We start from the raw sequence: 23406 nt of genomic DNA on the forward strand, positions 1-23406 counted from the left end.
TTTAAATATACTCTTTACAACAGAGGCAAATGTAGCCTTAAGTTTTAGAAAAGTGCATTGCATAAAACCCACTGTGTCTATATCTTTCAACTCAGCTCACAGATTTCCCATCTGTTGGTGTTCAGTGCTGCAGTAATATGGTCCAGGGACACGGACCTCATAATACCTCATAAAGCAGTAGCATTCATGAGTTTTCCATTTAAAACGTTACCTTACCTTTTGCCTCATTATATCTTAATGATATCTTTGTTCTTAGATTTCCTTCCTCTCAGCTGTGACAAGCCCTCATCCCTGCTCAGCTTTTCCACAGCCACCGAAATTTATAAGGTGGTGCCCTCTTCCCCATTCCTATTCCCCTGATGGTCTTGCCTGTGCCCACTTTTGGTCTTTGCCATGTCCTAGAGCACAAAATGACAGCAAGTACTCTAAACTAGCATTTTACCAGCAGCATCACCACCCGTGTCCAAACCAGTGTTGCCCTTATATTTCAGCCTATTCTCTTTTTGTGAAACAGTTCCTATTTTTACTCACCCACTGACTTCCTGTTCATTCAAGCACTGGTTCTTTCTTTCCAATTCGCTTTAATATGAGCTTTATTGAGGGGCACCTGGGTGGCTCAGTTGGTTAAGCATCTGACTTTGGCTCAAGTCATGATCTCACGGTTCATGAGTTTGAGCCACACATCGGGCTCTCTGGAGCTGTCAGCACAGAGCCCGCTTTGGATCCTCTGTCCCACTCTCTCTCTGCCCCTCCCCCACTCGGTCTCTCTCTCTCTCTCTCTCTCTCTCTCCCTTATCTCTCTCAAAATAAATAAACATTAAAAAATTAAGAGCTTTATTGAGATAAAATTCACATACCATAAAATCCACCCTTTTAAGGTATACAATTCAGTGGACCATCAGTTGTGCAACCATCACTGTATACTTCTAGAACGTTTCATCACCCTAAAAGAAACCCCACAGTTTCTCCCCACCTCCTTCTTCCCCTAGCTCCTGGACATTACTAGTCGACTTCCTTTCTCTATAGATTTAACCTATTCATAGGATATTTCATATAAATGGGATCATACAAGGTGTGGCTCCCTTGGTCTAGCTTCTTTCATTCAGCATAATGTTTTCAAAGTTTGTCCATGTTGTAGCATGTATCAGTACTGCGTTCCCTTTTTATGGCCAGATAATATTCTATTGTCTGGATATACCACATATTATTTATCCATTCAGCAGTTGATGCACGTTTGGGTTGTTTCAAATGCTTAGCTATTAGGAATAATAGGAACCTTTGTGTACATATTTTTGTGAGGACGTATGTTTGCAGTTTACTTGGGTGGTGTATGCTTAAGAATGGAGTTGCTGAATCATATGATAATTTATGTTTAATATTTTGAGAAACTGCCAAGCTGTTTTCCAAAGCAGGTGATTCTTTTACAATCCCACCAGCAGTGTCTAAGGGTTCCAGTTTGTCCGCATCCACATTTGCTGTTATCTTTTTTATTCTAACCATTCTGGTGGGTGTGAAGTCTTGTCTCTTTAGGGTTTTGATTTGCATTTCCCTAATGATGAAGATGTTGAGCATCCTTTCATGTGCTTATTGGCCACTTGTATATCTTCCTCAGGTAACTATCTAGTTACATCCTTTGCCCCCTTTTTAATTGAGTTGTGTTTTTATGTGTCGTACACTTTATATAGTCTGGATACAAGCTCTCTATCAGATATATGATTTGCTGGTAGTCATTAAATACATCCTAAAAGTATTCTAAAGTCCAGCTTATCTATTTTTTTCTTGTTTTCTTGTATTTATGGTGTCTTATCTAAAAAACATTTTCTATTCCAAGGTCACAAAGATTTACTCCTATGTTTTCTTCTGAGAGTTTTGTAGTTTACACTGTTACATTTAGGCATTTGATCCATTTTGAGTTAACTTTTGAGTCATAATGTGAGGTAGGCATCCAACTTCATTCTTCTGCATATGGATATCCATTTGTCACCTGCTAGTTACGGAGTTCTTACACTGTGCCAGGTGCTATTCTTCGATTCTGGGGAAATGGAGATTAAGTAGAACATAGCTGTTGCCCTTCAGAAAGCTTATCATCATAGTAGGGGGAATCACTTGTAGAGAACAACAGCATGGTGAAATTATGTCTCGCCCCTAGAGTGGATATAGCAGATGGTAGCTGCTATAATAATAATAGCTATTATTGTTGTTAGTATAAATGTCAAAAGAGAGATTTATACAAAGTACTATGGCAGGAGGAAGTGACTAAATTTTCCATGTTTCAAGATTGGCTTCACTGGTAGCCACCCCCAAACCTTCCAGGGCCCAGGAAACAGGAGTATAGGGAAATAGGTGTCTTAAAGGGCAAACTTTTTGAGAGAGGGTGGACCTCAGGTATGTGTGTTATGGGCATAGCTGGTCTCTTGAATAGAGGTTATGTGAACAAGGCTATGTGATTTCTGATTCCTTTTCAGTCTCTTCCCAAGAAAGAATGACTTCCTCCATTTGTGTGTAGATCTCTATAGGTATTTGAGGGAATCAGAAAGGCCAATTGTGAATTACAAAGTATTTCTCATCAAATACATAAGAGTATTGTCTTGAATATTACACAATTAGGACTTAAAATCTCTATTCCCTGGCAATCACATGGTGTGTCCTCAAATCAGCCTTATAAAGTGTAGACCAGTGGCTGATTTTCAGATGGAAGTTACGGTACTCTTTGTGAAACATCATAAAATGTTAATTTATTTAATCCCATTATATGAACTAATCTCTTAGCGGCCAGAAGTATGGCTGTATGGCTGCATTATATATATCCTGAGCTCCACAGTATAAAAATTATACAGTTTTACAGAAAATAGTTTTAAGAAATCACTTTTCCGAGTTCTTCATTATACTAGCCATTTGTTCTGTCATCTGTTAGCACGTGTTAGCAGAAAAGTGAGAACAGGTGCCATAAGTTTAAGAACAATGTGTTGAGGAAAAAAATCCTTTAAATTGATCACATTCTAACAATTAACATAAGCTAATTTAAGCTATAAAATGCAGTTGCAGTTGTTTCAAAGAAGGATAATTTTAGAACCACTGATGTAGAGTTTAAATTTTAACTTAAATACATTGTATTTTATTTAGAAAATAAAGGTTTTAGTGTCTGGTTTTAATATCATCTATTGTATCAACTATGGATTTTCATTCAGTCTCGGTTCCATTCATCAGGCATTTATTTGCCTGCCTGTTATATGGAAGGTACCCTGTCTTGGTGTACATCCTGAAGGATCTTATGGCCTGAGGAAGAAACATGATCCAGTAGAGAACACATACATTGCTAGTTATGAGAAGCATCAAACTGACAAATGCTCTAACAGAGTTATCAAGGGCTTCAAAAACAGGCCAGGAGAGATGCGTTCAGATTCAGAATGGGGCAGATCTTTCTTGAGGACTTTCTTGAGGAGCTGGCCCCTGAGCTGGATCTTGAAGGGCCAGTGGAGACAGAATGGGAGGAGACCATGTGCACGAAGACTTTGAAAATACACATAGACAGGGTTGAGAGAGTGAAGTTAACATGGTGCACCTGGAGTATAGAATGAGTAGGGAATGTAGCAGGGCATTTTGCTGTCTTGATAATACCAAACCAATGAGTCTGGATTTGATTCTGTGCATATTAAGGAGATTTGGAGGGTTTTTGAGCAGGGTAGTGGCATGATCAGATGAGTTTGGGGATAGTTGAAGGATAGGTTGAAGGTGGAGAAGAAATTAAAGACCATTCTTGAGCAATACAAAACCCATCTCATAATTAAAACCCCCAAAAGGTAGCTATCTTGTGATTTGAGGTATCTGATACAGAAGTTCATGTGTTTAGATTTCAATGGTTAATTATGCCTCCAGCGAACTGACTACTCCTCTTATCCGATATTTTTAGCATTGGCCAAGCTTATAAAGGATACCACTGATAAAGCATGAACTTCCTTTTTTTTTTTTTTTTTTTTTTTGGCAAGAATATCTTCTAAGTCAGTACCCTAGATTTTCTCCTTAAATGTCTCTTAGCCAAGGAAAAGAACCACCCAGATTTGCATTTTAAAAACAGGACCAGGAAATGTGTTTATCAGCAGATAAAAACAAACCAAGGTGAGGCAGTATGGCAGGACTGTTAGGTAAGACTCAGTCCTTAGGTTAGGACTAAATCCAGTTACCTGGGTTTGCGGTCCAGCTCTGCCACTTATAGGCTGTGTAACTTTAGGCATGTCACTTAACCAATCTGTGCCTCAGTTCTTTCATCTATAAAATGGAGATAGTGATAGTACTTGTCTCAGGGATTGTTAGGAGGATCAGATGAATCAGTACACACAAAGTGCTCCAAATAGTGCCTGACACATAATTAGAGCTCCATACGTGTGGACTCTTATTATTCATTGTTGGGCAATAAAAATTAACTGCCTGTGACACATTACAGTTTACAGAGCACTTTCACACACCCACTAAGTCACCCGAGCTCCGTGATCACCTTATGGCTACTGGTTATCCTAGCTGCCATGACTGTTAACAAACCACCCTGAAACTTAGAAACGTAAAACAACAACCATTTTATTTTTTTTTTATTTTTTTTTTATTATCGTTTTTATTTATTTTTGAGACAGAGAGAGACAGAGCATGAACGGGGGAGGGGCAGAGAGAGAGGGAGACACAGAATCGGAAGCAGGCTCCAGGCTCTGAGCCATCAGCCCAGAGCCCGACGTGGGGCTCGAACTCACGGACCGCGAGATCGTGACCTGGCTGAAGTCGGACGCTTAACCGACTGCGCCACCCAGGCGCCCCAACAACCATTTTATTAAGCTCACAGGTTCTCTGAGTTGGGAATTTGGACAAGATACAGCAGGACTTGCTCACTTCGGCGTCACAGTGTCTGTACCTGCAGCTGGAGCAGACTCTCAAATGGCTGGCAGGGGTGGGGGTGGGGAAACCCAGCAGCTGGGGCTGGATCAGCTGGGATGGCAGATCCACTGGACACAGCTTCGCTCACCTATCTGGCACTTTTGGTGGGATGGCTGGAAGACCAGGCTCAGCTCGAACAGTCACCTAAGCGTCCACATGTGCCCTCTCCACCATGGTGGCCTCAGCCTTCTTAGAGCATTTCTGCAGCAGAAGCCACGTGCCTTTTATGACCTAGCCTCAGGGGTCACATTGCAGACATGTGCCTGTCCTCTGTTGGTTGACTCAGTCACAGGCCCACCCAGATTCAAGGGAAGGAGACAGAGACCACACCTTTCGTTAAGAGACGTATCAAAGAATTTGGGATCATGTTTTAAAATCACCATACTGGTAGGGCGCCTGGGTGGCCCAGTTGATTAAGCGTCTGACTCCAGCTATGGTCATGATCTCACATGTGAGATTGAGCCTCACATTGGGTTCTCTGCACTGACAGTATGGAGCCTGCTTCGGATCTTCTGTCTCCCTCTCTCTCTCTGCCCCTCCCCTGCTTGTGCTTTTTCTCTGTGTCAAAAATAAATAAACATTTTTTTTTTAAAAATCACCATACTGGTATTATTCCGTAATTCTAGATGAGAAAATTGAGACTCAGCAGAGGTTAAATGATTTGCCTAGGGTCAGTTGCACATACAGTAACCAGAATAGTTAGGGAGAAGGGATAGGGGAAGTTTGGAGGAGGAGAAGGGCTTCAAACCTAATTCTTTTGATTCCAGATTTTCACTCTTTCAATTAGATTATTCATCCTCCTTCAACTTAGATACACTTACTAATCTGTGAAAGTTCAAAGAAAAAAAAGGTAACTGCCTTTATGTATATTAGGTAACTTTCCTAAAAAAGAGACAGATCCAAAAGTACAAGGTTCGCATTTATAAGAGCTTGTATACACACTTCATATTTCAAGGAGGTCCTAAGATGAGTTCAGTCCCAAGATTGGTCACAGAGCAACTTTGTGTAATTTCTCATCAGGAAAGTTTTCTAAAAATGTACCAGAGCTTAACTGGGACTTCATTTGTTCTCTAGGAAAATCTCACCTGGCCATTGTCCAGAGGGTGAATAATGAGGGAGAAGGGGACCCCTTCTATGAGGTGATGGGCATTGTCACTCTGGAGGACATCATAGAGGAGATCATTAAGTCGGAGATCCTGGATGAAACTGACCTCTACAGTAAGTGCATGGCCTTGGCTGTTGTCTAAGGTCATCCTATTTCTTCTGAGACTGTCAGAGCTGGCTTAGTTTGATATAGGCTGTGAGAGGGTGTCAGGACAAGCCTATCATTGCTGTGTGTCATCCCCCAAATGCCAGGTGCTGGCATGGCAAGATACCCTGGCTTGAATCACCCTGAGTCACTGAGAACATGCTAGCTAGATGTTTATCAGGAGAGAACCTTCAGGAACCGAGCCAAGATTAAGAAGGGGACCTCCTGGCCTTTGGATGGAAAAAGAACTAGAGGAAACCAAGTGTGCCTCAGGTGGCCACTCTGCCCTTGTTTTTGTGTCCGGTGTTGTTTTGTTTTGTCTCTTCATCCGCCTAGACGCAGAACCTAGCACTCCCTGGAACTGTTCCCACAGTCGGCTCACACCGCAGTGTCAGCATGCGTGGAGACTGCCATGAGATTGCCCACACACAACCTAAGCCAAAACCTTAAATACCCCTCTTCGATACTGCTTTTCTCCCTCATGCTTTTTCAGCCCTACAGCCTGGTTTCTCATTCTCCCTTCCCATCCCCAGCACCCACCCTATCTCCTTTCTCCTCACCCTCCCACCCCCTGAGCCCTCAGGAACAATATGGACTCTATGTAGACAGTGACACTGCTTTTGGTTACTGAGCCTTGTCAAAGCTTTGGTTGCAAACACTACAAAGGCTTGCTGTGTCTGTGGGATGGGAGTGTTATCTAAATCTGTGGGAATCCCTAGGCCAGGAAGTATTTCCTCCTCCAAATTTCACTTCATGGGACAGCAGTCCCTTTTCCTTGCCTTGGATAGCCCATTCCATCCAGACCCCTGCCCTTATTTGCTAGAAGCAGCCATTCAGAAACTAGCTCCCAGTAGAAAAAGCTTTCATGCTGTAAGGCAGTGAGTGGTGCAGAAAGATTACCTTCCCTTTAGACTTAGAAGAGATCAAAGTTAAAAGGTGGACCAGGCCTTGACAAAACATAGCAAGAGTGTCACAGTATCTGGTTTTATTGTGATACCATGGCCAGGCCCAACTTCTTCCAATAGGGATTAACCTCTACACCCCCCACCCCCATTCCCTTCTCCCTTCACCTCTGCCCACCACTCTTGATTAAAAATTCCCAAGTGTCTCAGGAGATATATTGAAGAAGGCATTCACACTAAAGTGTTAGTGGCTAATAGTAATGATAGTAGTCTAAATGAGTACATTCCTTCCTCCAGCATTTAACAACCTCAGCATTTAACAACTTTAATGCTCCCAATACTCACTGTTAAAATAACGGGAACAAAGAGGAAGATCAGAGGAATGATTCTCCAATGATGAAATGTTAAGTGGCATTCTGATGGAGAAGGGAGAGGGGATAGTTACGCAAGCATGTCATATAAATCCGAAGGTTGCTCACCAGTGAGAACAAAAGATTTGATCCGATACATGTATTTGCTGCTCTCTTGCTAAGCAATCCTCTATCTAAAGGAGAAGGCAAGGGTTTTCCTGCCCTTATAAATAAGCTTCTGGCATGATTCCTTAAAGCTGTGAGAAGGCCAAGGAACCGGGAATACGGTGTTTCTACTCACTTGACCCTGACCCACAGGACAGCCGGGTCTGCTTCTTGCCACTGTTGCTACCCAAGCAAAAGGAGCATTCAAGCAGCAGCCCAGAGTCCAAGATAGGCCCACAAGACAGCAGCACGATAGGAGGGCACTTTCTGACTTCTAAAAGGAAACCCAAACAGTGGGACTGAAGTGAGCTCCAAAAGGAGAAGGACAATACCAGGGAGCCAGATTCTGGGGCCCTGGTTCTTTTCCTTGGGGTTCATTCCCTTTAATTTACACTGCATCCACTCAGCCTGCACTGAAAGTTCCCCGCAGCCCTTTTTGTCTCCAGGCCAAGTTTGGAGAAAACCCAAAATCCCTTTCTCTGCCCCCCTTAGCGCTATGAAATAGGTGAGACAGTTCAAAATTTTACCCAAAACCTAAGGGAAAGCAAAAGACACATGACCAAAGAAAACATTCTCCCTACCCCTAAAAAAATATCTTTTAACACAAGCTTTAAAAAATAAGGGAGAAAAAATTAAATTGGAAAAAGCAGATATTCTCAATCAATATCACAGACTGTCTAGGGTCCCTCTAGGTCGTCTGAGAGCCCTGCCTAGAGAACCCCCTTTGTAAGTTATAGGGCTCTCCCCATTCCTTCTCCTTTCTTCTTCCCTTGATTTTTTCTCAAGTCTCTCCTAGGGGAGAGGCTAGGGTTGGAGCAGGAGAACTGTCAGTGGGAAGAGGTGACCACCTATGTCCTTTGGGTGACATGCCTCGGGTGCTCAGGGCGTGGTTTAAATCAGCAGGAAGAGACCTGGTGAGCCCAGCTCTGGGGACGAGAGAAGGACAGAGGCAGAAACCTCCTGGGCTCTGCCAATCCCCTTTATGCAGAGAATGCTCGTCCCTCATGTATGAATGCCATTTTGTAATCATTTCACAGGTAGGTTCTGATTGGAGTCTCATAATAACTGCATGGCACACGTAGAAGTGTTATTGCTGATTATGAACCTCATTGTATTGATTAAAACACACACACTCTGATGCTTAGAGAGGTTGCACAGCTTGTAAGGAAGGGAGCTGGCACTAGAGCCCCAGCCTTGGGGGTGCCAGGCCAGCCTGTCCCCTTTTCCACTCTACACCACCTAAGTGTAAATAATACTGAGACATGGCAGCGTCTGTCTCCCACCTTCAATCAACATCCTTCTGCTTCCTGGGAAAGAAGTTGTGATGTCACCTACAGTTGACACTTTGCAGAAATTCATGTGATCCCAAAGGATCTATTTGTCCCATGTGACTCTGGGGAAACTTCCAAAAATCACCAGCGATTCTGAGATAGTCGCCATCTGTCTCCTGTGATCCTACAGCCGACAATCGGAAAAAGCAGAGGGTCCCACACCGGGAGCGGAAGCGGCATGACTTCTCCTTGTTTAAGCTTTCCGACTCAGAGATGAGGGTGAAGATCTCCCCACAGCTTCTGCTGGCCACACACCGCTTCATGGCCACAGGTATGACTCTGCCCACCTGTGTCTCCTCCCCAGGCAAGTGAAGCAGAATCTAGAAGGTGAAACCCACATACCAATCATTCTTAACCTAACCAGTGTGCAGCACGGACTGAGAACCACTGTCCCAGGGGATGGGGTGCCTTAGGTAGGGCCACAGGATGCCACGTACTTTTCTTTTTCAGCCCCAGGCCTGATCTTGGGTGGAAGTGAGTACAACTCAACTCTGCCTTTCTCTCCTTTACTCTAGAAAAGAGCTAAAGGAACCACTGCTGCTCTTTTCCCTTCCTCTACCTGCTTCCTGGCAGGAGCCGAGCTCCATCCTGTTGAAGCTGGGGTGCCCCCAAGGATCTTCCTGTTGAAGAGGGAAAGGCCCTGTCCCACCTAGCCACAAGGCCTGGGGTCCCATAACCTCCTAGGACCAGATAGGCTTGTGACCTTCAAATTCTTAAAATACAGAAGTCAATTGTGAATCTTGAAATCTCTAGAAGGAAAAAAAAAAAAAGCGAGAGGATCCAAATACAAATTTCTCCTTCTTGTAAAGCAGCTAAAATGTGTCTCTGATCCAGGCCTAATTAGGGTGCTGACTTAGAATGATCACACCCATGACTAAGTTCTGTTGTCAGTTAATCCAACATAGATTTATTGAGAATATAATGAGTGCTAATACTGTTCCGGGTACCAACAAGTAGAAAAGTTTAAATTGGAGCTTCTTTAAAGTAGTTTTCAACATGTTTTCTGGTTCTGAATACAGATTTCACTACTGCCTGCCTGTTTTCTATCACATCACATCACATCCCATATAATATTTGTTAATATGTAAATGGGGTACAACAGTGCTTCACATTTTTGATAACTTATCCAGTAATTGACTCTCTGTATTATTAACTTGGAATTTCATTTCTTTGTTTTTAAATTTTTTGTTTATTTATTTTTGAGAGAGAGAGAGAGAGAGAGAGAGAGCACAGGTTGGGGAGGGGCAGAGAGAGAAAGAGAGAGAGAGAGAGGGAGACACAGAATCCAAAGCAGGCTCCAGGCTCTGAGCTGTCAGCCCAGATCCCCACACGGGGCTCAAACCCAGGAACTGTGAGATGGTGACCTGAGCAGAAGTCGGACACTTCACTGACTGAGCCACCCAGGCGCCCTGGAATTTCATTTCACTCAACAAATACATGTCCTACAAATAAGCCAGATTGAATTTTCTGTATTTCATTTGATCATAGCATTAAAGCCTTTGTTGTTCACATGGCTTACTTATCTGTGCTCTTTTTATCATTACTCTTTCTTCTTAAACCACTTTATTGAGGTATGATTGACACACAAAAAGTGGTTCATATTGAACACAAACAACTTGAGTTTGGAGATAAGTATACACCTGTGAAACTATTACCACAGTCTATGCCATAAACATATCCACTACCTCCAAAAGTTTCCTCCCACCCTCTTTATTTATTATTATTTTTTATATGTTAACATCAGATCCTATGCTTTTAGCACAATTTTAAGTATACAGTATAGTATTGCTAATTATAGCACTAAGCTATGCAGGAGATCTCTAGGACTTATTCATCCTGCATAAAAAATTTTGCGCCCTTTGACCAATACTTCCCCCAAGTTGCCCTCCCACTAGGCCTGGGCAACCATGTTGTTACTCTCTGCTTCTATGAGTTTGACTATTTTAGATTCATCATGTAAGTGGTATCATACATAGTTGTCCTTATGTGTCTGGCTTATTTCATTTAGCATAATGCCGTCCAGGTTCAACCATGTTGTTGCAAATGGCGAAATTGCCTTCTTTTTTAAATCCACGTACAACTGTAAATAAAATCAAGAAAAAAATAAGTAGCAAAACTGACATTTCCAAAATGGTGACCTGGTTCTCCAGTGTGCCAGCACAGAGATACACTCCCCAGAGGGCATGGCAAAAACCTGAGGCACACACTCAGGTTTAAGAACCACCCTCACCCTTACCACCTGAGAGAATCACAAGAGCCCTGCCAGTTTGGTGCCCAGGAACATGAATGGAGGTGGCCCTAGATACATGCCCTGGTTTTGCCCATCCTGATTCTTCCACCTGCGATTCTTCCTCCCTCCCTATCTCCCCTAGAGGTGGAACCCTTTAAATCTCTGTACCTTTCGGAGAAGATCCTGCTCCGGCTCCTGAAACATCCCAATGTGATCCAAGAGCTAAAGTTTGACGAGAAGAACAAGAAGGCCCCAGAACACTACCTCTACCAGCGCAACCGCCCCGTGGACTACTTCGTGCTGCTTCTCCAGGTGAGTGGGAAATTTGGAGACCCTCTGAGGGCAGGACAAGGGCATCTCCAGGCTGGAGAGGAATGGCCGTGCCTTCCCAGTGCCAGGTTCGAAGACTGAGCTTGCTACTTCAGGGCAAGGCCAGTTGGGGAGGACGTTTGTTCATGACCCACAGAAGGGGCTGAGTATGATTGGCTGGTGTCCTGGGAGTGGTGGGATCTTGATGGCATTTAGTCTAACCAGTCAGCAGTGTCGATGGTGGGGGTGGGGTGGGTACTTTTCCAGCAGAGGGGTTCTGTGGCTGAACTTCCAAAACCATTGTCCTATAGGATCCCAAATGCCTCCTTGTCTGCTTAGAAATCCCCAGAAATGGAACTGTCCATTGCCCCCCCCCACCCCCAAACTGTAGATGATTCTTGTTTAAAGCCCTTCCCTCTGTCACACTGAAATCTCACCATATCGGACTCCCACCCACTCCTTGCTCCACTCCCTGGAGGCATTGTGGAACACATCCATTCTCTCTGCCACATGTCAGCCTTTGCACTCTCTCAGATCTTCTCCTCCTTAATAGGACCAGGAAGGGAACTGAAGACCAGATGAAAGAGGTGCGGCATCTTCCTGGTGCTCACATAGGTACCATCGCCTTCTGCCTGAGTGCCTGAATAGTCCTGGCGTAAATACACGTCATGTGTGGTTCCAGCTTGTGACGCTGCTGGCTCTCTGGCCTGGCTCCACCCTTAGTGCTGTCACTATTTCCCATCTCTCCTCAACAGAATCTTATGGACCCTAAATATAGTGATTGCCTTAAAATCTTAATTAAACTCAATTGACTTAGACATGGCCTCTCTTTGTTACAGTCCACCCATGGCCTGTCTGCTCTGACCCTGTGATGGGCCTCACACGCATCCGTCCAAATAACCTCAATAACATGACCTCCCTTCTCCAAAAGTGGAGATTTTCACTGCTGGAAATCAAGGAGGGTCTTGTTAAATTGTTGATATAACATAATGAACTCATGTAATCTATTTTATGCTTAATGTAAACTTAACCATTTTCAAATAAAAGCTGGAGGGAGTAAAATGTAGTGGCAAGAGTATTGCTTCAGAAATTGGAAAGATCTGGCTTTAAGATTCCAGTATTGCCACTTCCTAACTAACCTTGACCAAGTCATTTAATCTCTCTGAGACTCTAATTGATTCTTCCGTAAACTGGGGATAAAAGCAGTATGGGCCTCATAAGGTTGTGGGACTGAGTGAACAAGAATCTATGCGTGTGCATAACACTGTACTGGGCCCATAGACACACACTACATGCTACCCATTAGCTGTCATTATCACTGGTAACAAACAAGCTCCACACAGAATCAGATTTTGTCTCAACCAGACTTAGAGATGGTCTACTCAGACCCCACTAAACCAGTGGGGCAGTTTACAGAGCCCAGGGCTAGCTGGTGCCTGGCCATTCATCATGAAAGGGCCATCATAGCATGCAAAGAGAGCTTGGTTATTCAAGACTGGATGCTCCTTTATGGACTAAGCAGTTAATTTACTGCAAAGGGCTACTGAGGTTGGAGGCACTATTTTTGAAATGAGTCTGGACAGACTTCACATCTCCCTGGGATAAGAACGTAAGTCCACTTGTTATCCAGACAAAAGTGCTTAGGGTCATAGTCAGTAATAGGAGTGGAGGTGCTCGTACACACCCTTAGCACAGTTCCTTCTTTCTCCAGGGTAAAGTAGAAGTGGAGGTTGGTAAGGAAGGCCTTCGCTTCGAGAATGGAGCCTTCACCTACTATGGTGTCCCAGCCATCATGACCACTGCTTGCTCAGGTATTCCTGTTCCCGAGTCTCAGGTTATTGGGGAAGCAATGGAATATTATAGGAAAGAACATCTGGGTTCAAGTCCTGACTCCTCTTAGGGACCCTGAACAAGCCATTTAACTTCCTAGGCTTTAGTTGCCCCCTCTGTAAAATGGGTATAAGAGTCATTTTTTATTAAGAGAGTTTGTTTGTAGAAGTACATGGTAGACTGTAACATTATCGAGTGTTAGGAGTGGATAGTGGATATTTTTCCATCCGAAAAGACAAGTTTCTTTTGCTTTTTACACTTCCATCTGATCGCCTGGTTTTTGCAGGGTTAATTGGTGCTGGGGGTGGGGTGGAAGAGGGGGCATTCCCATAAGAAGGCGTGTTTTCTGAACTGCCTCTGAAACACACTGCATCCTTCTGTCCTTAGATAACGATGTGCGGAAGGTTGGAAGTCTGGCTGGATCCTCTGTCTTTCGTATGTATCTCTCAAACCCCTCCCTCATCTGCCCCCATCGTAGTCCTGCCTCAGCCCACTCTGGGGACCTGGACTGAGCACTTTGAGCCTGGGCTGGGGCTAACACAAATGTTGGCAGCCTCTTTGTAATGCTCTGCCAAGAACACTGCCTCCTGCCAGGTACCCACAGACCACAGGTGCTTAGTTTCTGCGTTTGCAATGTTTTCTGCTGCTTCTCTGCTCATGGGCAAGTGATGAGTGACGGGGAGCAAAGTATGGCGGGGGGGAGGGGGTGGGGCGGGACACCATGTGTTGTCACATGCTGGGGAATGAAGGCAGGTGTTTGGCGTGCTCTGGTGGAGGTTCAGCCTTTCCTTCTCTGCTGTGATATAATTTACCCACTGGCCTTTATTTGAAAACCCTAGTAAGTCATTGCTGTGTCTGTGGGGTCAGTAGGAAGTGACTGCAAGATCTTAGGATGTAAGTCCCAGGCTGGTGCAATATGTTGCTTATCTACATCTCTTTCCTTGTCACCACATCTTAGCTGGTAGAGAGCTGGCTGCCAGCTGGCTGTGCATGTGAATGGTGGGGGCTGGCCCAGGGCTGATGGCTGGTCTGTTCTGCCCCTTCTGTGCTCTACCTTCTTGCTGTTTCATGTGTGTAGTTATTGCCCTTGCGTTTAGAAGGCATGGCATTTATTGGAATGTAAGTGTGATCCAGAAAGAATTATTTGTCTAGATTGCCTATTAATTCACTGGTCTGAATTTTGCATTGCTTTCAGCTGTTGGTGTTTACAAAGGTGGCTATTTTAATGCCAAATGGGGTGTTTTCTCTTATTATAAAAGATACTTTACAAAGTGCACTATATCAGTATTTATCAGAGGGTTCCAAAGTTTGATATCACAATCCCTGGGATATGAAAGGTAGATACCATTTTAACACAGAGATACTGAAGAATTGCTCCAAATTACCCAGTGAGTTGATGACACCCAGATACATTCCAGTGTCCAGACTAGTTCACATAGCACAATGAAATACACATTTGAGACCCATCATGTTCCAGAATGCAACTTCTGTGTGGAAAGATTGGAACACTTTACAGTGTAATTCACAACCTAGCCCAGCATGAGGCTGAAATGAAGTTGAAGTACCTGCCCATACCTAAGACATAGCCCACCATGAGCTGAAGATCTGTAAAATGTAAGATTATATACTTATATAAGCCAACAAATCTCAAGTTTGATGAAGGAAGCTCATCATCTTAGAACAAGAACTCTGGATGGGTGAGGGATGGGCTAGAGGACCAGGTAAATCTTGGTTCTTTAAAGATTTCCATCCATCATATTAGGGATTGCTCAAAGTGGAGTAATTCCTAGGATTCTAAATGTTACTTCCCTCTGTTGGCCTTGTTCTGGCTCTTTCAGAAGACCAAAGGAGGTGGAAACAAAGAGCTACATGAGACTTCCCAGCCCACCTAATTTGAATGGCTTTTCTTAAAAAATATATGTGTGTGTGTATATATATACACATGTATATATTAGAAGTAGTAGAAAGATGTTATCTGGTTTCCTCCCTCCCTTTCTTCCTGTCTCTAGTTCTTTCTATCAAAATCCTTCCATTTTATAAGTGAGACAGGAGTAAACTTGCAACACTGACCTCTCCTTCAAAACTGGTTAACTAAAAAGTAGCATTAAACTCTTTCCCTTGCCTCACTTCTGAGCATCTTTATAAATCTTCAGAAGGAAAAAGAAACCGAATTAGCAGTATGGGTACGGAAATATTTTCTGTTGTCCACCCCCCCAAGCCCTCCCCAGTGTGAAATATCTGCCAGGACCTCCACACCTCACAGTTGTCCCAGATGCGTCCTCAGCCCAGGGATCCAGCCACCTGGCATCTTTCACTGGCCAAGAACGTCAACCTGAAATCAAAGGAGAGCTTAAGGCAGTAAATTCTTATAGGGTCTTGGTCTAGCAAACTACCCCTGTCCTCAAAGCCAGCCTATAGCTTTATTAGCCCGAAGGAGATAAATGGGATGACAGATTTGCCAGAGCACTCGTCCTGGGACCTGTGCCTCAGAATTGAACTTGAGGTTATGAGTAATTCCCCCTGGTTTTCCTGTGTAGGGCAAAGGGAACACAGCCAGCACTGTCTCCTCTATCTTGGGTCTGATTGCCAAGAACCCAGGAGGACCACAGTGAGCCTAGAACTCTGAAGGAACCAGGCTTGAGCTCAGGGTAGAGGGAACGGCTGCCCACAGGGTGAGGTAGGCAGGGATAGACTGTCTCCCACCTGTTTGGTGGAGTATACATTTAATTTGCAGCCCAGGAAGCTCTAGGATGCTTCTTGAGACTATGGAGTTTCTTATTCCAGTATGTCTCACTACATTAGGAGCTAATATTCTTCGACATCTGGTGTTAGAGTAAATGATTATCAGGTAGGTATAAAGCTCTCCCACTCCCCTGCGTATATGGGTAATTTCAGTAAAATCATCTGGTGCAGCAGATAAGACTACAGAAGTTGCATGTTTCGGTGTGCTGTTACCTGCAGACTGATTTCATTTAGTCCCCAAAGAAGGGGGCTCTCAGAATAATCATGTAAGAACATGGAAGACAAATTCCCAGACAGAAACACCCCTCGACCTAGCAATGCACCATTCTTCCCCAGTGCTGTGACCACCGAGGAGCTCCTAGGAGCCTGAGGCAGGAGGATTCCGCTTCCTTAAGGCCGCCCCTTGTAGGAGCGTGCACTTTGCTTTTAGCCTTCCCACAGGTCTGGCAGTTGGGAGAGCCTGGTGCTGATGCGGTGCTGGACTCCCAGTGCATTTGCTGGCTCAGAGAGAATGCCGCATACACACAGTCCCTGCCAGGACACTGCCTGTTCTTGACAGGTCTCATTCCAAGATTACTGCACATCTTTTCAGAAGACTTTCAACAAACTCTGTTTTATGTTCCTCCTTCTGGAGAGTGACTTTGTGAGAGGATGCAATTTCCCTGTTTTCAGAAGTGGAGAAATGTAACGTTGTGAAGATTCAAGAACAGCATGACTTACACACTTTGCTCTTTGTCTTTCTTTTATGTTTATCTTCCCTTTTGCATCTCACAAATCCTTGGCCCTTGACTCTTTAGTGCCTGTCTCTGTGTCTCGTACCTTCGCCTTCAGCAGAGGGGACTCTCTGGCGGGCTCCCCAGGTAAACATGCATGGGTGTTTCGGGTGTCCGTAGATCCTGTAGGGTTCGCAGGAGGCCTTTGGTCTCTGTCACCATCCTGTGGGAGAACTAGTCTCTCCCAGCAGGCACGGCCATGACTAAGGCATAGCACGCCACGCAGGTAACACTCATTTGCACATACAGCCCAGGGATTGCTGGTTCAATGGTGACACTTGGGTTCAGCTCCCCGGGATGTCTTTGTGTGTGTACAGGGAGAAATGATGGGCTGAGAGATGGTGTGAGCTTTCTTGTCATTTGTCTGACTGCAAAATGGAAGATGAGGAGTGCAGCAGGAGAGAAATAGAGACAATGGAATACTGTTCTTTATTACTACCTGTTTTTCCTCCACCTTTTGTTCTATGTGGTCTCTGCCTTTAGCTAACCCATCCTCCTCCTCCTCCTCCTCATAATGTTACCCAGTAGTGACCATATTCTCTCTGGCCTTACTCATACAAAGAATATGTGTAAAACTTTCAAAACAACTTTTCATTAGGTTTAACCTCTGTTGTTAATTAAATAAAAGATGCTGGGTTTCTTTTTAACTGGGTCAAGCAGCTCCTCACAGAACTATATAGTAACTCAAGGACTGAGTAGAATGTAATACATCTAAATAAGCAATTAAGTGTTTGTATTGTTTTCATCTCTAGAGGTTGCTCTCTTAGGCTCATGGAGTAAGTAATGACGAAACCAAGAATTTACTTGTTAAAAGTTAGAATGTGAAAACACAGTCCAGTTCCCTGTATCCTCCACATCTGTCTCCCTTATCCCAATGCTACAGTATGATTCTGAGGCCTTACCATAACCTCAGTCATCAAGAATCCAGTTATGTTTTGCTATCTGTACAGTAGACCCTCAACTTTCAAAAAGACTATGCCCTGACACCCGAAGCCCCCAAGTTTGCAATTTCAGAAATATTTATGTTGACTCCTGCTTTCTCCCAAATCACATTTTTCCCATCAAAAATCATCTGGTTCCCATGTTTATCTGTACAAGACAAGTCAGTCACCTTCTCAGATTTCACCAAGGTTTCCTCTCTCACTTAATGGTGATCTTCCACCAAGAAATAAAATTTTTCTCACTTTGTGAGAGCTCATGCCTTCATGATGACCATAGGCCAGCTCAGTCGATGTGGGATGCCAGGCTGGTGCCTTCACCAGCTAACTGGTCTGCTTCTGCCTGCCGGCACAATTAGAAGTGACCACATCATGGACCTTCAAGGTCCTTCACACTCAGGGAGTCTCAGCAAATGAAGAGTGTGTTAGGAAGTTTCAGCCGAAACGGAAGATGCACATTTTTCAACCAAATAGGATCAAAGCAAGGTTGTAGTCTCCTTTTAAATAACCCTCAGTTAACCAGACAAGCCAGTTCATTTTAGCTTTCTGGTTAAAGGAAGGTTCACTCTAGTTCATTGATATTTATTATGAAAAACTTGATGGTAACCCAGTTGTCAGACCAAGATGAGGGTGATTCGTTCCTGCTATGTGACACACACCCCCTCAGGAGCTGTTGCTACTTCTAATGCAACCCTGGTTGGCACCATCTGCCCCTGAGAGCTCTTTTAACCACCCCCCCCCCTCATTTTCCATGACTGGCTGTTCAACCCAAAGGAAACTGGTAGGCCACACAGCATGGCCAGCTTCTTCCAACCTTCGGTTTACCTCTGCAGAGTGGAGCAGTGACAGTGCAGGAAGAGGAAAGAAAAGTCATGGGTGTCTTGCTTCTCCTTTGATCCTTTCCTCCTCACCTCCTTTCATCCAGTCCCCTTTTGCCTGGCCCCATACTTGATTTATGATCCAGATACAGTTATTTACATATATTACGTCTTACCCCCATCTTACACAGAGGAGATGAGAAATCGTGGAAATCAATAGGGCCTTTAAGTTTAAAAAGAACTCTATCATTTTATTTGATCCCCACGACCACCTTAGGAGATACGAAGGAATTATTGTTGGAAAACAATAGATAAGGAAACAGGCTCCGAAAACTTTAAGCCATCGATCAGTATCACAGGTGTGGTGACGAGGTGGAAGGGTGAGGACTGGAATCCAAATCTCTCTATATTTTTTAATTTTACGTTTATTTTTTTCAAATTTTTCCAATTGTTTTTTATTCTTAACCGAAGTTTCCAATTGGAAAGAATAAGTCACAGGAATCAAAGGCAGAGCATACTCACATGCAGTCAGTGATAGTGTGATAGCGATATAATGAGACAGATGGTGGCTACCCTTGTGAACACAGCATCAGATATAAACTTGTCATCAGATATAAACTGAGTTGTTCACCTGAAACCGGTATAACCGTGTGTCAGCTATACTCAAAAAAAGAAAAAAGTTTCCAGTTTTATTGAGACATAATTGACATACAACATTGTGTAGGTTTAAGATGTATGTGATATATACGGGTATGTATTGCAAAATTCTTTCTTATTTTAAATCCCAGTGTAGTTAATGTACAGTGCTATATTAGTTTCAGGTGTACGATATGGTGACATGTGGCATTTAAGAAACAACAAATGAGCAAAGGGAAAAGAGACAAATCAAGGAACAAACTCTTAACTATAGAGAACAGTTCAGCTGATGGTAAACAGAGGGGAAGGGGTGAAGGAAAGAGGGAAATAGGTGATGGGGATCAAGGAATGCACTTGTCTTGATGAGCACCCGGTGGTGTATGGAATCCAAGTCTTCTAGGTCCCGCTCTCCTATTGTCTGGACCTGGCTGCCCCTCTGAACATGGGCATTTTGTGCCCCCTAGAGGGCTGTGACTTATTAGCATTTTGAAAGCAGTTGTGCTAATGAATTATGGTGCTCACAGTGGATGGAGGCCACCAGTCCCTGTGCCAAATATTGCCACCGTTGTCCATAGCAGTTTCTTTCTATTTGAACTTTAGGTTTGAAATAAGGAGAGCGGAGTGGTTTTGTGCATTGCTTGCAGTGCGTGATGTAGTTAGCCAGCTTTGCAGGTGCTTTCATTTAAAAAGCAAACTTCTGATCAACCCACTGAGAGTACACGGCTCCATTGCAGTTACCATTCCCTCTCCCCAGAGTCATCCATTTTTTCTTTCCCCAGGGGAGATGATTTTGAGTTCCCCATGACAATCCTTCCAAATCCACAAAAGCACAGAGGCAGGAGAGAGGTCAGAAGCAAGGAGTCTTTTTCAGTGTTCAACTGACCATCTGAAATGCGCTTTGAGATCGATGGGGACAGTTTCCTCCCAGAATATATAGGGAGTCTCTAAAAATAGTCCTTTTACTTTGTGAAATGTGGTAAGTGGAAATATTCCTTTGGTTTGGCTTTTGTGTAGTAAGCATTTGGGAACCATTAAAGCTCCATGTAATGTGAGCGAGTTCATCTGGGCTCCTAACTCGGGCTGATTTGCAGAGTTCACATTATAGCTCTGACAGAGAGCTTTTGGCATTTGGTTGTCTGATGTTGAATATTACCCCAGAATGATGAATTTTAATATTCCTAGTTTGTACTATTCTAGGTCTATGTAATTAAGCTCCCCATCCAGTTTGGGGAACACAGATGGCCCATGGCACAGTGACCATGACCAAAGAGGGCTGTTCCCCCTTGCCCCTCACTGATGCTCCAAAAGATAGAAGCAGGAAGCCACTGAAGCCTACTTTCCCCTTGGATCCCCAGACTGAAAAGGGAAGTGGGGTATTCTTCTGTATCATGGGTTCTGCTCCAGGTACAGGTGTCATGAGTGAGGCAAGTGTCCCAGAGCTGTGTATAGAGTCATGGGGCCCCATCTATCGGTGCAGAGGAGATTCCATCCAGCCCCAGTTACAGTGTAAAGTCCTCTTCTGCCCCCTCTCCAACCCCACACCCAATTTTACCCCAGGGCCTTCTCCACCCAACCTCGATAACTCTAGCTTACTATCTAGGACAGATATCCCTTGTAGACTTACCATGAAAAGGCTGTAGGAATGAGGTCTATCACACTTCTCCCCAGCACTTAGGAGTCTAGAGCAGAAAACCCTGCTCCCCACCACCCAGTCTCTCCAGGGCCAGCTCGAGGGTGTAATATAATAGCAACAGTGAACAAGGGATATGTTGGCTGTTCCCTCCTGTTGAGGGATTCTGTGGTCAGTTTTATGATCACTGTTTGATCAGTCCCCTCTTAGACCTCTCTGACTGTAGTTAGGATTTTCCTCTTTACTCCCCCAACTGGGCCCCTGCTCTTAGGAAATGCCAAGGGGAATTATACAACTTGAACTAGTTTGCCATGCTGCTGGGGCACTCGTCTGTTACTGATTTCTTCTCTTTTTTTTTATTAAAAGCATTTCCATTCCCCTTGCTCAGAAACCTCTGAGTGTATGTGCACAATTACCAAGATGCCGAGTCATCAGCATCCTACCTATTGAGGAATGTCAGGCTCTGGGACACGAAAACATTGATCTTGCACAACACTCAGATGAGCTGGGACTTTCTTTGTCATGAAATGAGGGCTCTTTTCCTTTTAAAAATTGCTTTTATAGGCCTGACCTTTGTAAGACAGTTGTATCTTTTGGTGTTGGGAATCCTTTGGGATTTTGAATAAACCTTCAATAGCATTGTTCTGACTTTAAAAAACAAAACAAAACATGTTTCTCCTCCTAGCCCAACTGCGATCTTGCTTGCATGTGACATGTGGTCCCTGTGAGTGACAGCAGAGTGGCAGTGAGGACAAGAACCCTGGGGGGAACGGGGATATAGCGGTGGCCCCTGTGTCCAACAGTGTGAATGTGGTTCAGGCAGAGCCTTCTATGGATGGAAGTGGACTAGTACATAGATGGGCCTGTGTTTCTCTGCCATCCTTCTGGAATGTGCCTGGGATTGTGACATAAGGGATGAGGCTGTGGAACAGCAAATGTGGGGTATGTCAAGCCTGTGTCCCACCAGGCAAAGTGGATGGTTATCGGGGAGAGATGGTTATTTCTCAGGGAGGCTGCATCCACAGCCCTGCTCACACTCCGTCCCCTTGTTCCAAATGGACTTGAGGTAAGGTAGGGTAGGGTACTTGACCACCAGATCAGGATAGGGTTTTCCACACTCCACGCACACGACAAAGAAGTCCCCCTCCTGCAGGACTGCTGGCCCTGCTTTTCCACAGCAGCTCCCCTGAGGAAACACCATCGACTTACTTAGCAGCCACCACCCCAGAAAAGCCACAGAGGGTCTGGCCACACCAGAACCCATCGGCTTGTTTTCAAGGGGCCAGAACGAGAAATGAAGTGCATATTTTTCTGCCCAATCACCTGGGTGCTTTGCTCTGTTCTTTGTGGCACCACCACTGTCCTTCTCAGTCCTTGGTCACTGTGGAAGGGGGTCTGGCCTGCCATCAGCCAGTGGATAGGTAGGGCCCTAGAGACCTGAGTCCAGGATTCCTGGTTTCACATGCTTTTATTAAACAGACAAAGTCCTCATTTTCCCTGTGGCCTCTTCCTCGAGTTACTGGGCCAAAGCCTGAGGCCTCTTGGTATCCTGGATTCTCACTGCCCACTCTCTGACTCTCTCCAGCTACAGTTTTGGAGTGTCCTTCTATCCACCCCTAGCTTCTTGGAGAAGTCAACTTCCCCAGAATGGCTTTAAGTTGCAAAGGAAAGGCTTTCTAATCCAGGATGATTTGAGAGCTCTGAAATCTTTTTTTAAACAAAATTTAGATTCTAAGTAAAACCTCTTCAGTGGACCCTTAGGTGCTGATTCATTTATTCTGTACATTTTTATTGAGCACCTACTCTAGGCCAGGCACAGTGCTAGGTACTGGGTGTACAACAATGACCAGAAAAGACCAGGTCTTTGCCTTCATGGAATTTAGCCCTGAACTGAGTAGACGTAACAAGTACAAACACATGATGAATTAAAATGTGTGAAAAGTACTTTGAAGGAATGAACAAGGGACAGTGATAGAAAAAAACGGGAAACCTCAGTTCAGCCAGAGTCTTCAGAGAAGTTGGCTTTCAGCTGAGACCTAATGACTGAGAGCCAAGCATTGGGGGTGGGGGTGAAAGGGGCAGGGTGGACAGTAGAAATGCCATCCTCTGAGGTGGCGAGGGAAGGGGAACACTTGCATGGTTGAGAGGAGCAGAGCAAGCAGGGGAGGGGAAGAGAGTTCCCAAGATGAGACCAGACAGGAAATCGGGAGTCAGGTCATGGGGGACATTAGGGATGAAGCAAGGAATTTAGATTTTATTCAGACTAAATAAAAGAAAGCTTATTTAATGTGCTTCTGGCAGCTGAGGTGATCATAAGCTTATAAGCGGGGAGATGGGACTGTGGTCCAGGTAACTGGGACTTGAGTGGGGACAGACATAGATGCCCAAGGGCTTAGTATGTCAGAAATAGTAGAGGTGAGAGGGCCTGGTGTGGGACTGGGGAGCGGCAGGAGTCAAGGGCACCCCCCAGTTTCCTGGTATAAGTGACAGAATATATGTAAAGGGCACTTACTGAGAAGGGGAGGCTGGAAATAAAATCCTCAATTCTATAACCCTATCAAGGCAGCGATTGTTATGGCTCTA

At 44.4% G+C, this 23406-nt stretch overlaps 1 protein-coding gene across 3 annotated transcripts in view; it reads left to right on the forward strand.

The window, feature by feature from the left end:
* Window positions 1-23406, forward strand: part of CNNM1 (cyclin and CBS domain divalent metal cation transport mediator 1) — a 60442-nt gene that overhangs the window by 19321 nt on the left and 17715 nt on the right. Inside the window, exons 2-7 of one of the 3 annotated variants that reach the window (XM_045438527.1) lie at window positions 5995-6138; window positions 9048-9188; window positions 11290-11459; window positions 13168-13267; window positions 13674-13721; window positions 16826-16888. In XM_045438527.1, coding sequence (XP_045294483.1) covers window positions 5995-6138; window positions 9048-9188; window positions 11290-11459; window positions 13168-13267; window positions 13674-13721; window positions 16826-16888 — 666 coding nt within the window. The remainder of the gene's footprint in view (window positions 1-5994; window positions 6139-9047; window positions 9189-11289; window positions 11460-13167; window positions 13268-13673; window positions 13722-16825; window positions 16889-23406) is intronic. The other 2 variants (XM_045438528.1, XM_045438529.1) reach the window with 2 other exon arrangements.

The sequence above is a fragment of the Leopardus geoffroyi genome, chromosome D2 (genome assembly GCF_018350155.1).
Source record: "Leopardus geoffroyi isolate Oge1 chromosome D2, O.geoffroyi_Oge1_pat1.0, whole genome shotgun sequence".
In the NCBI taxonomy this organism is placed as follows: Eukaryota; Metazoa; Chordata; class Mammalia; order Carnivora; family Felidae; genus Leopardus; species Leopardus geoffroyi.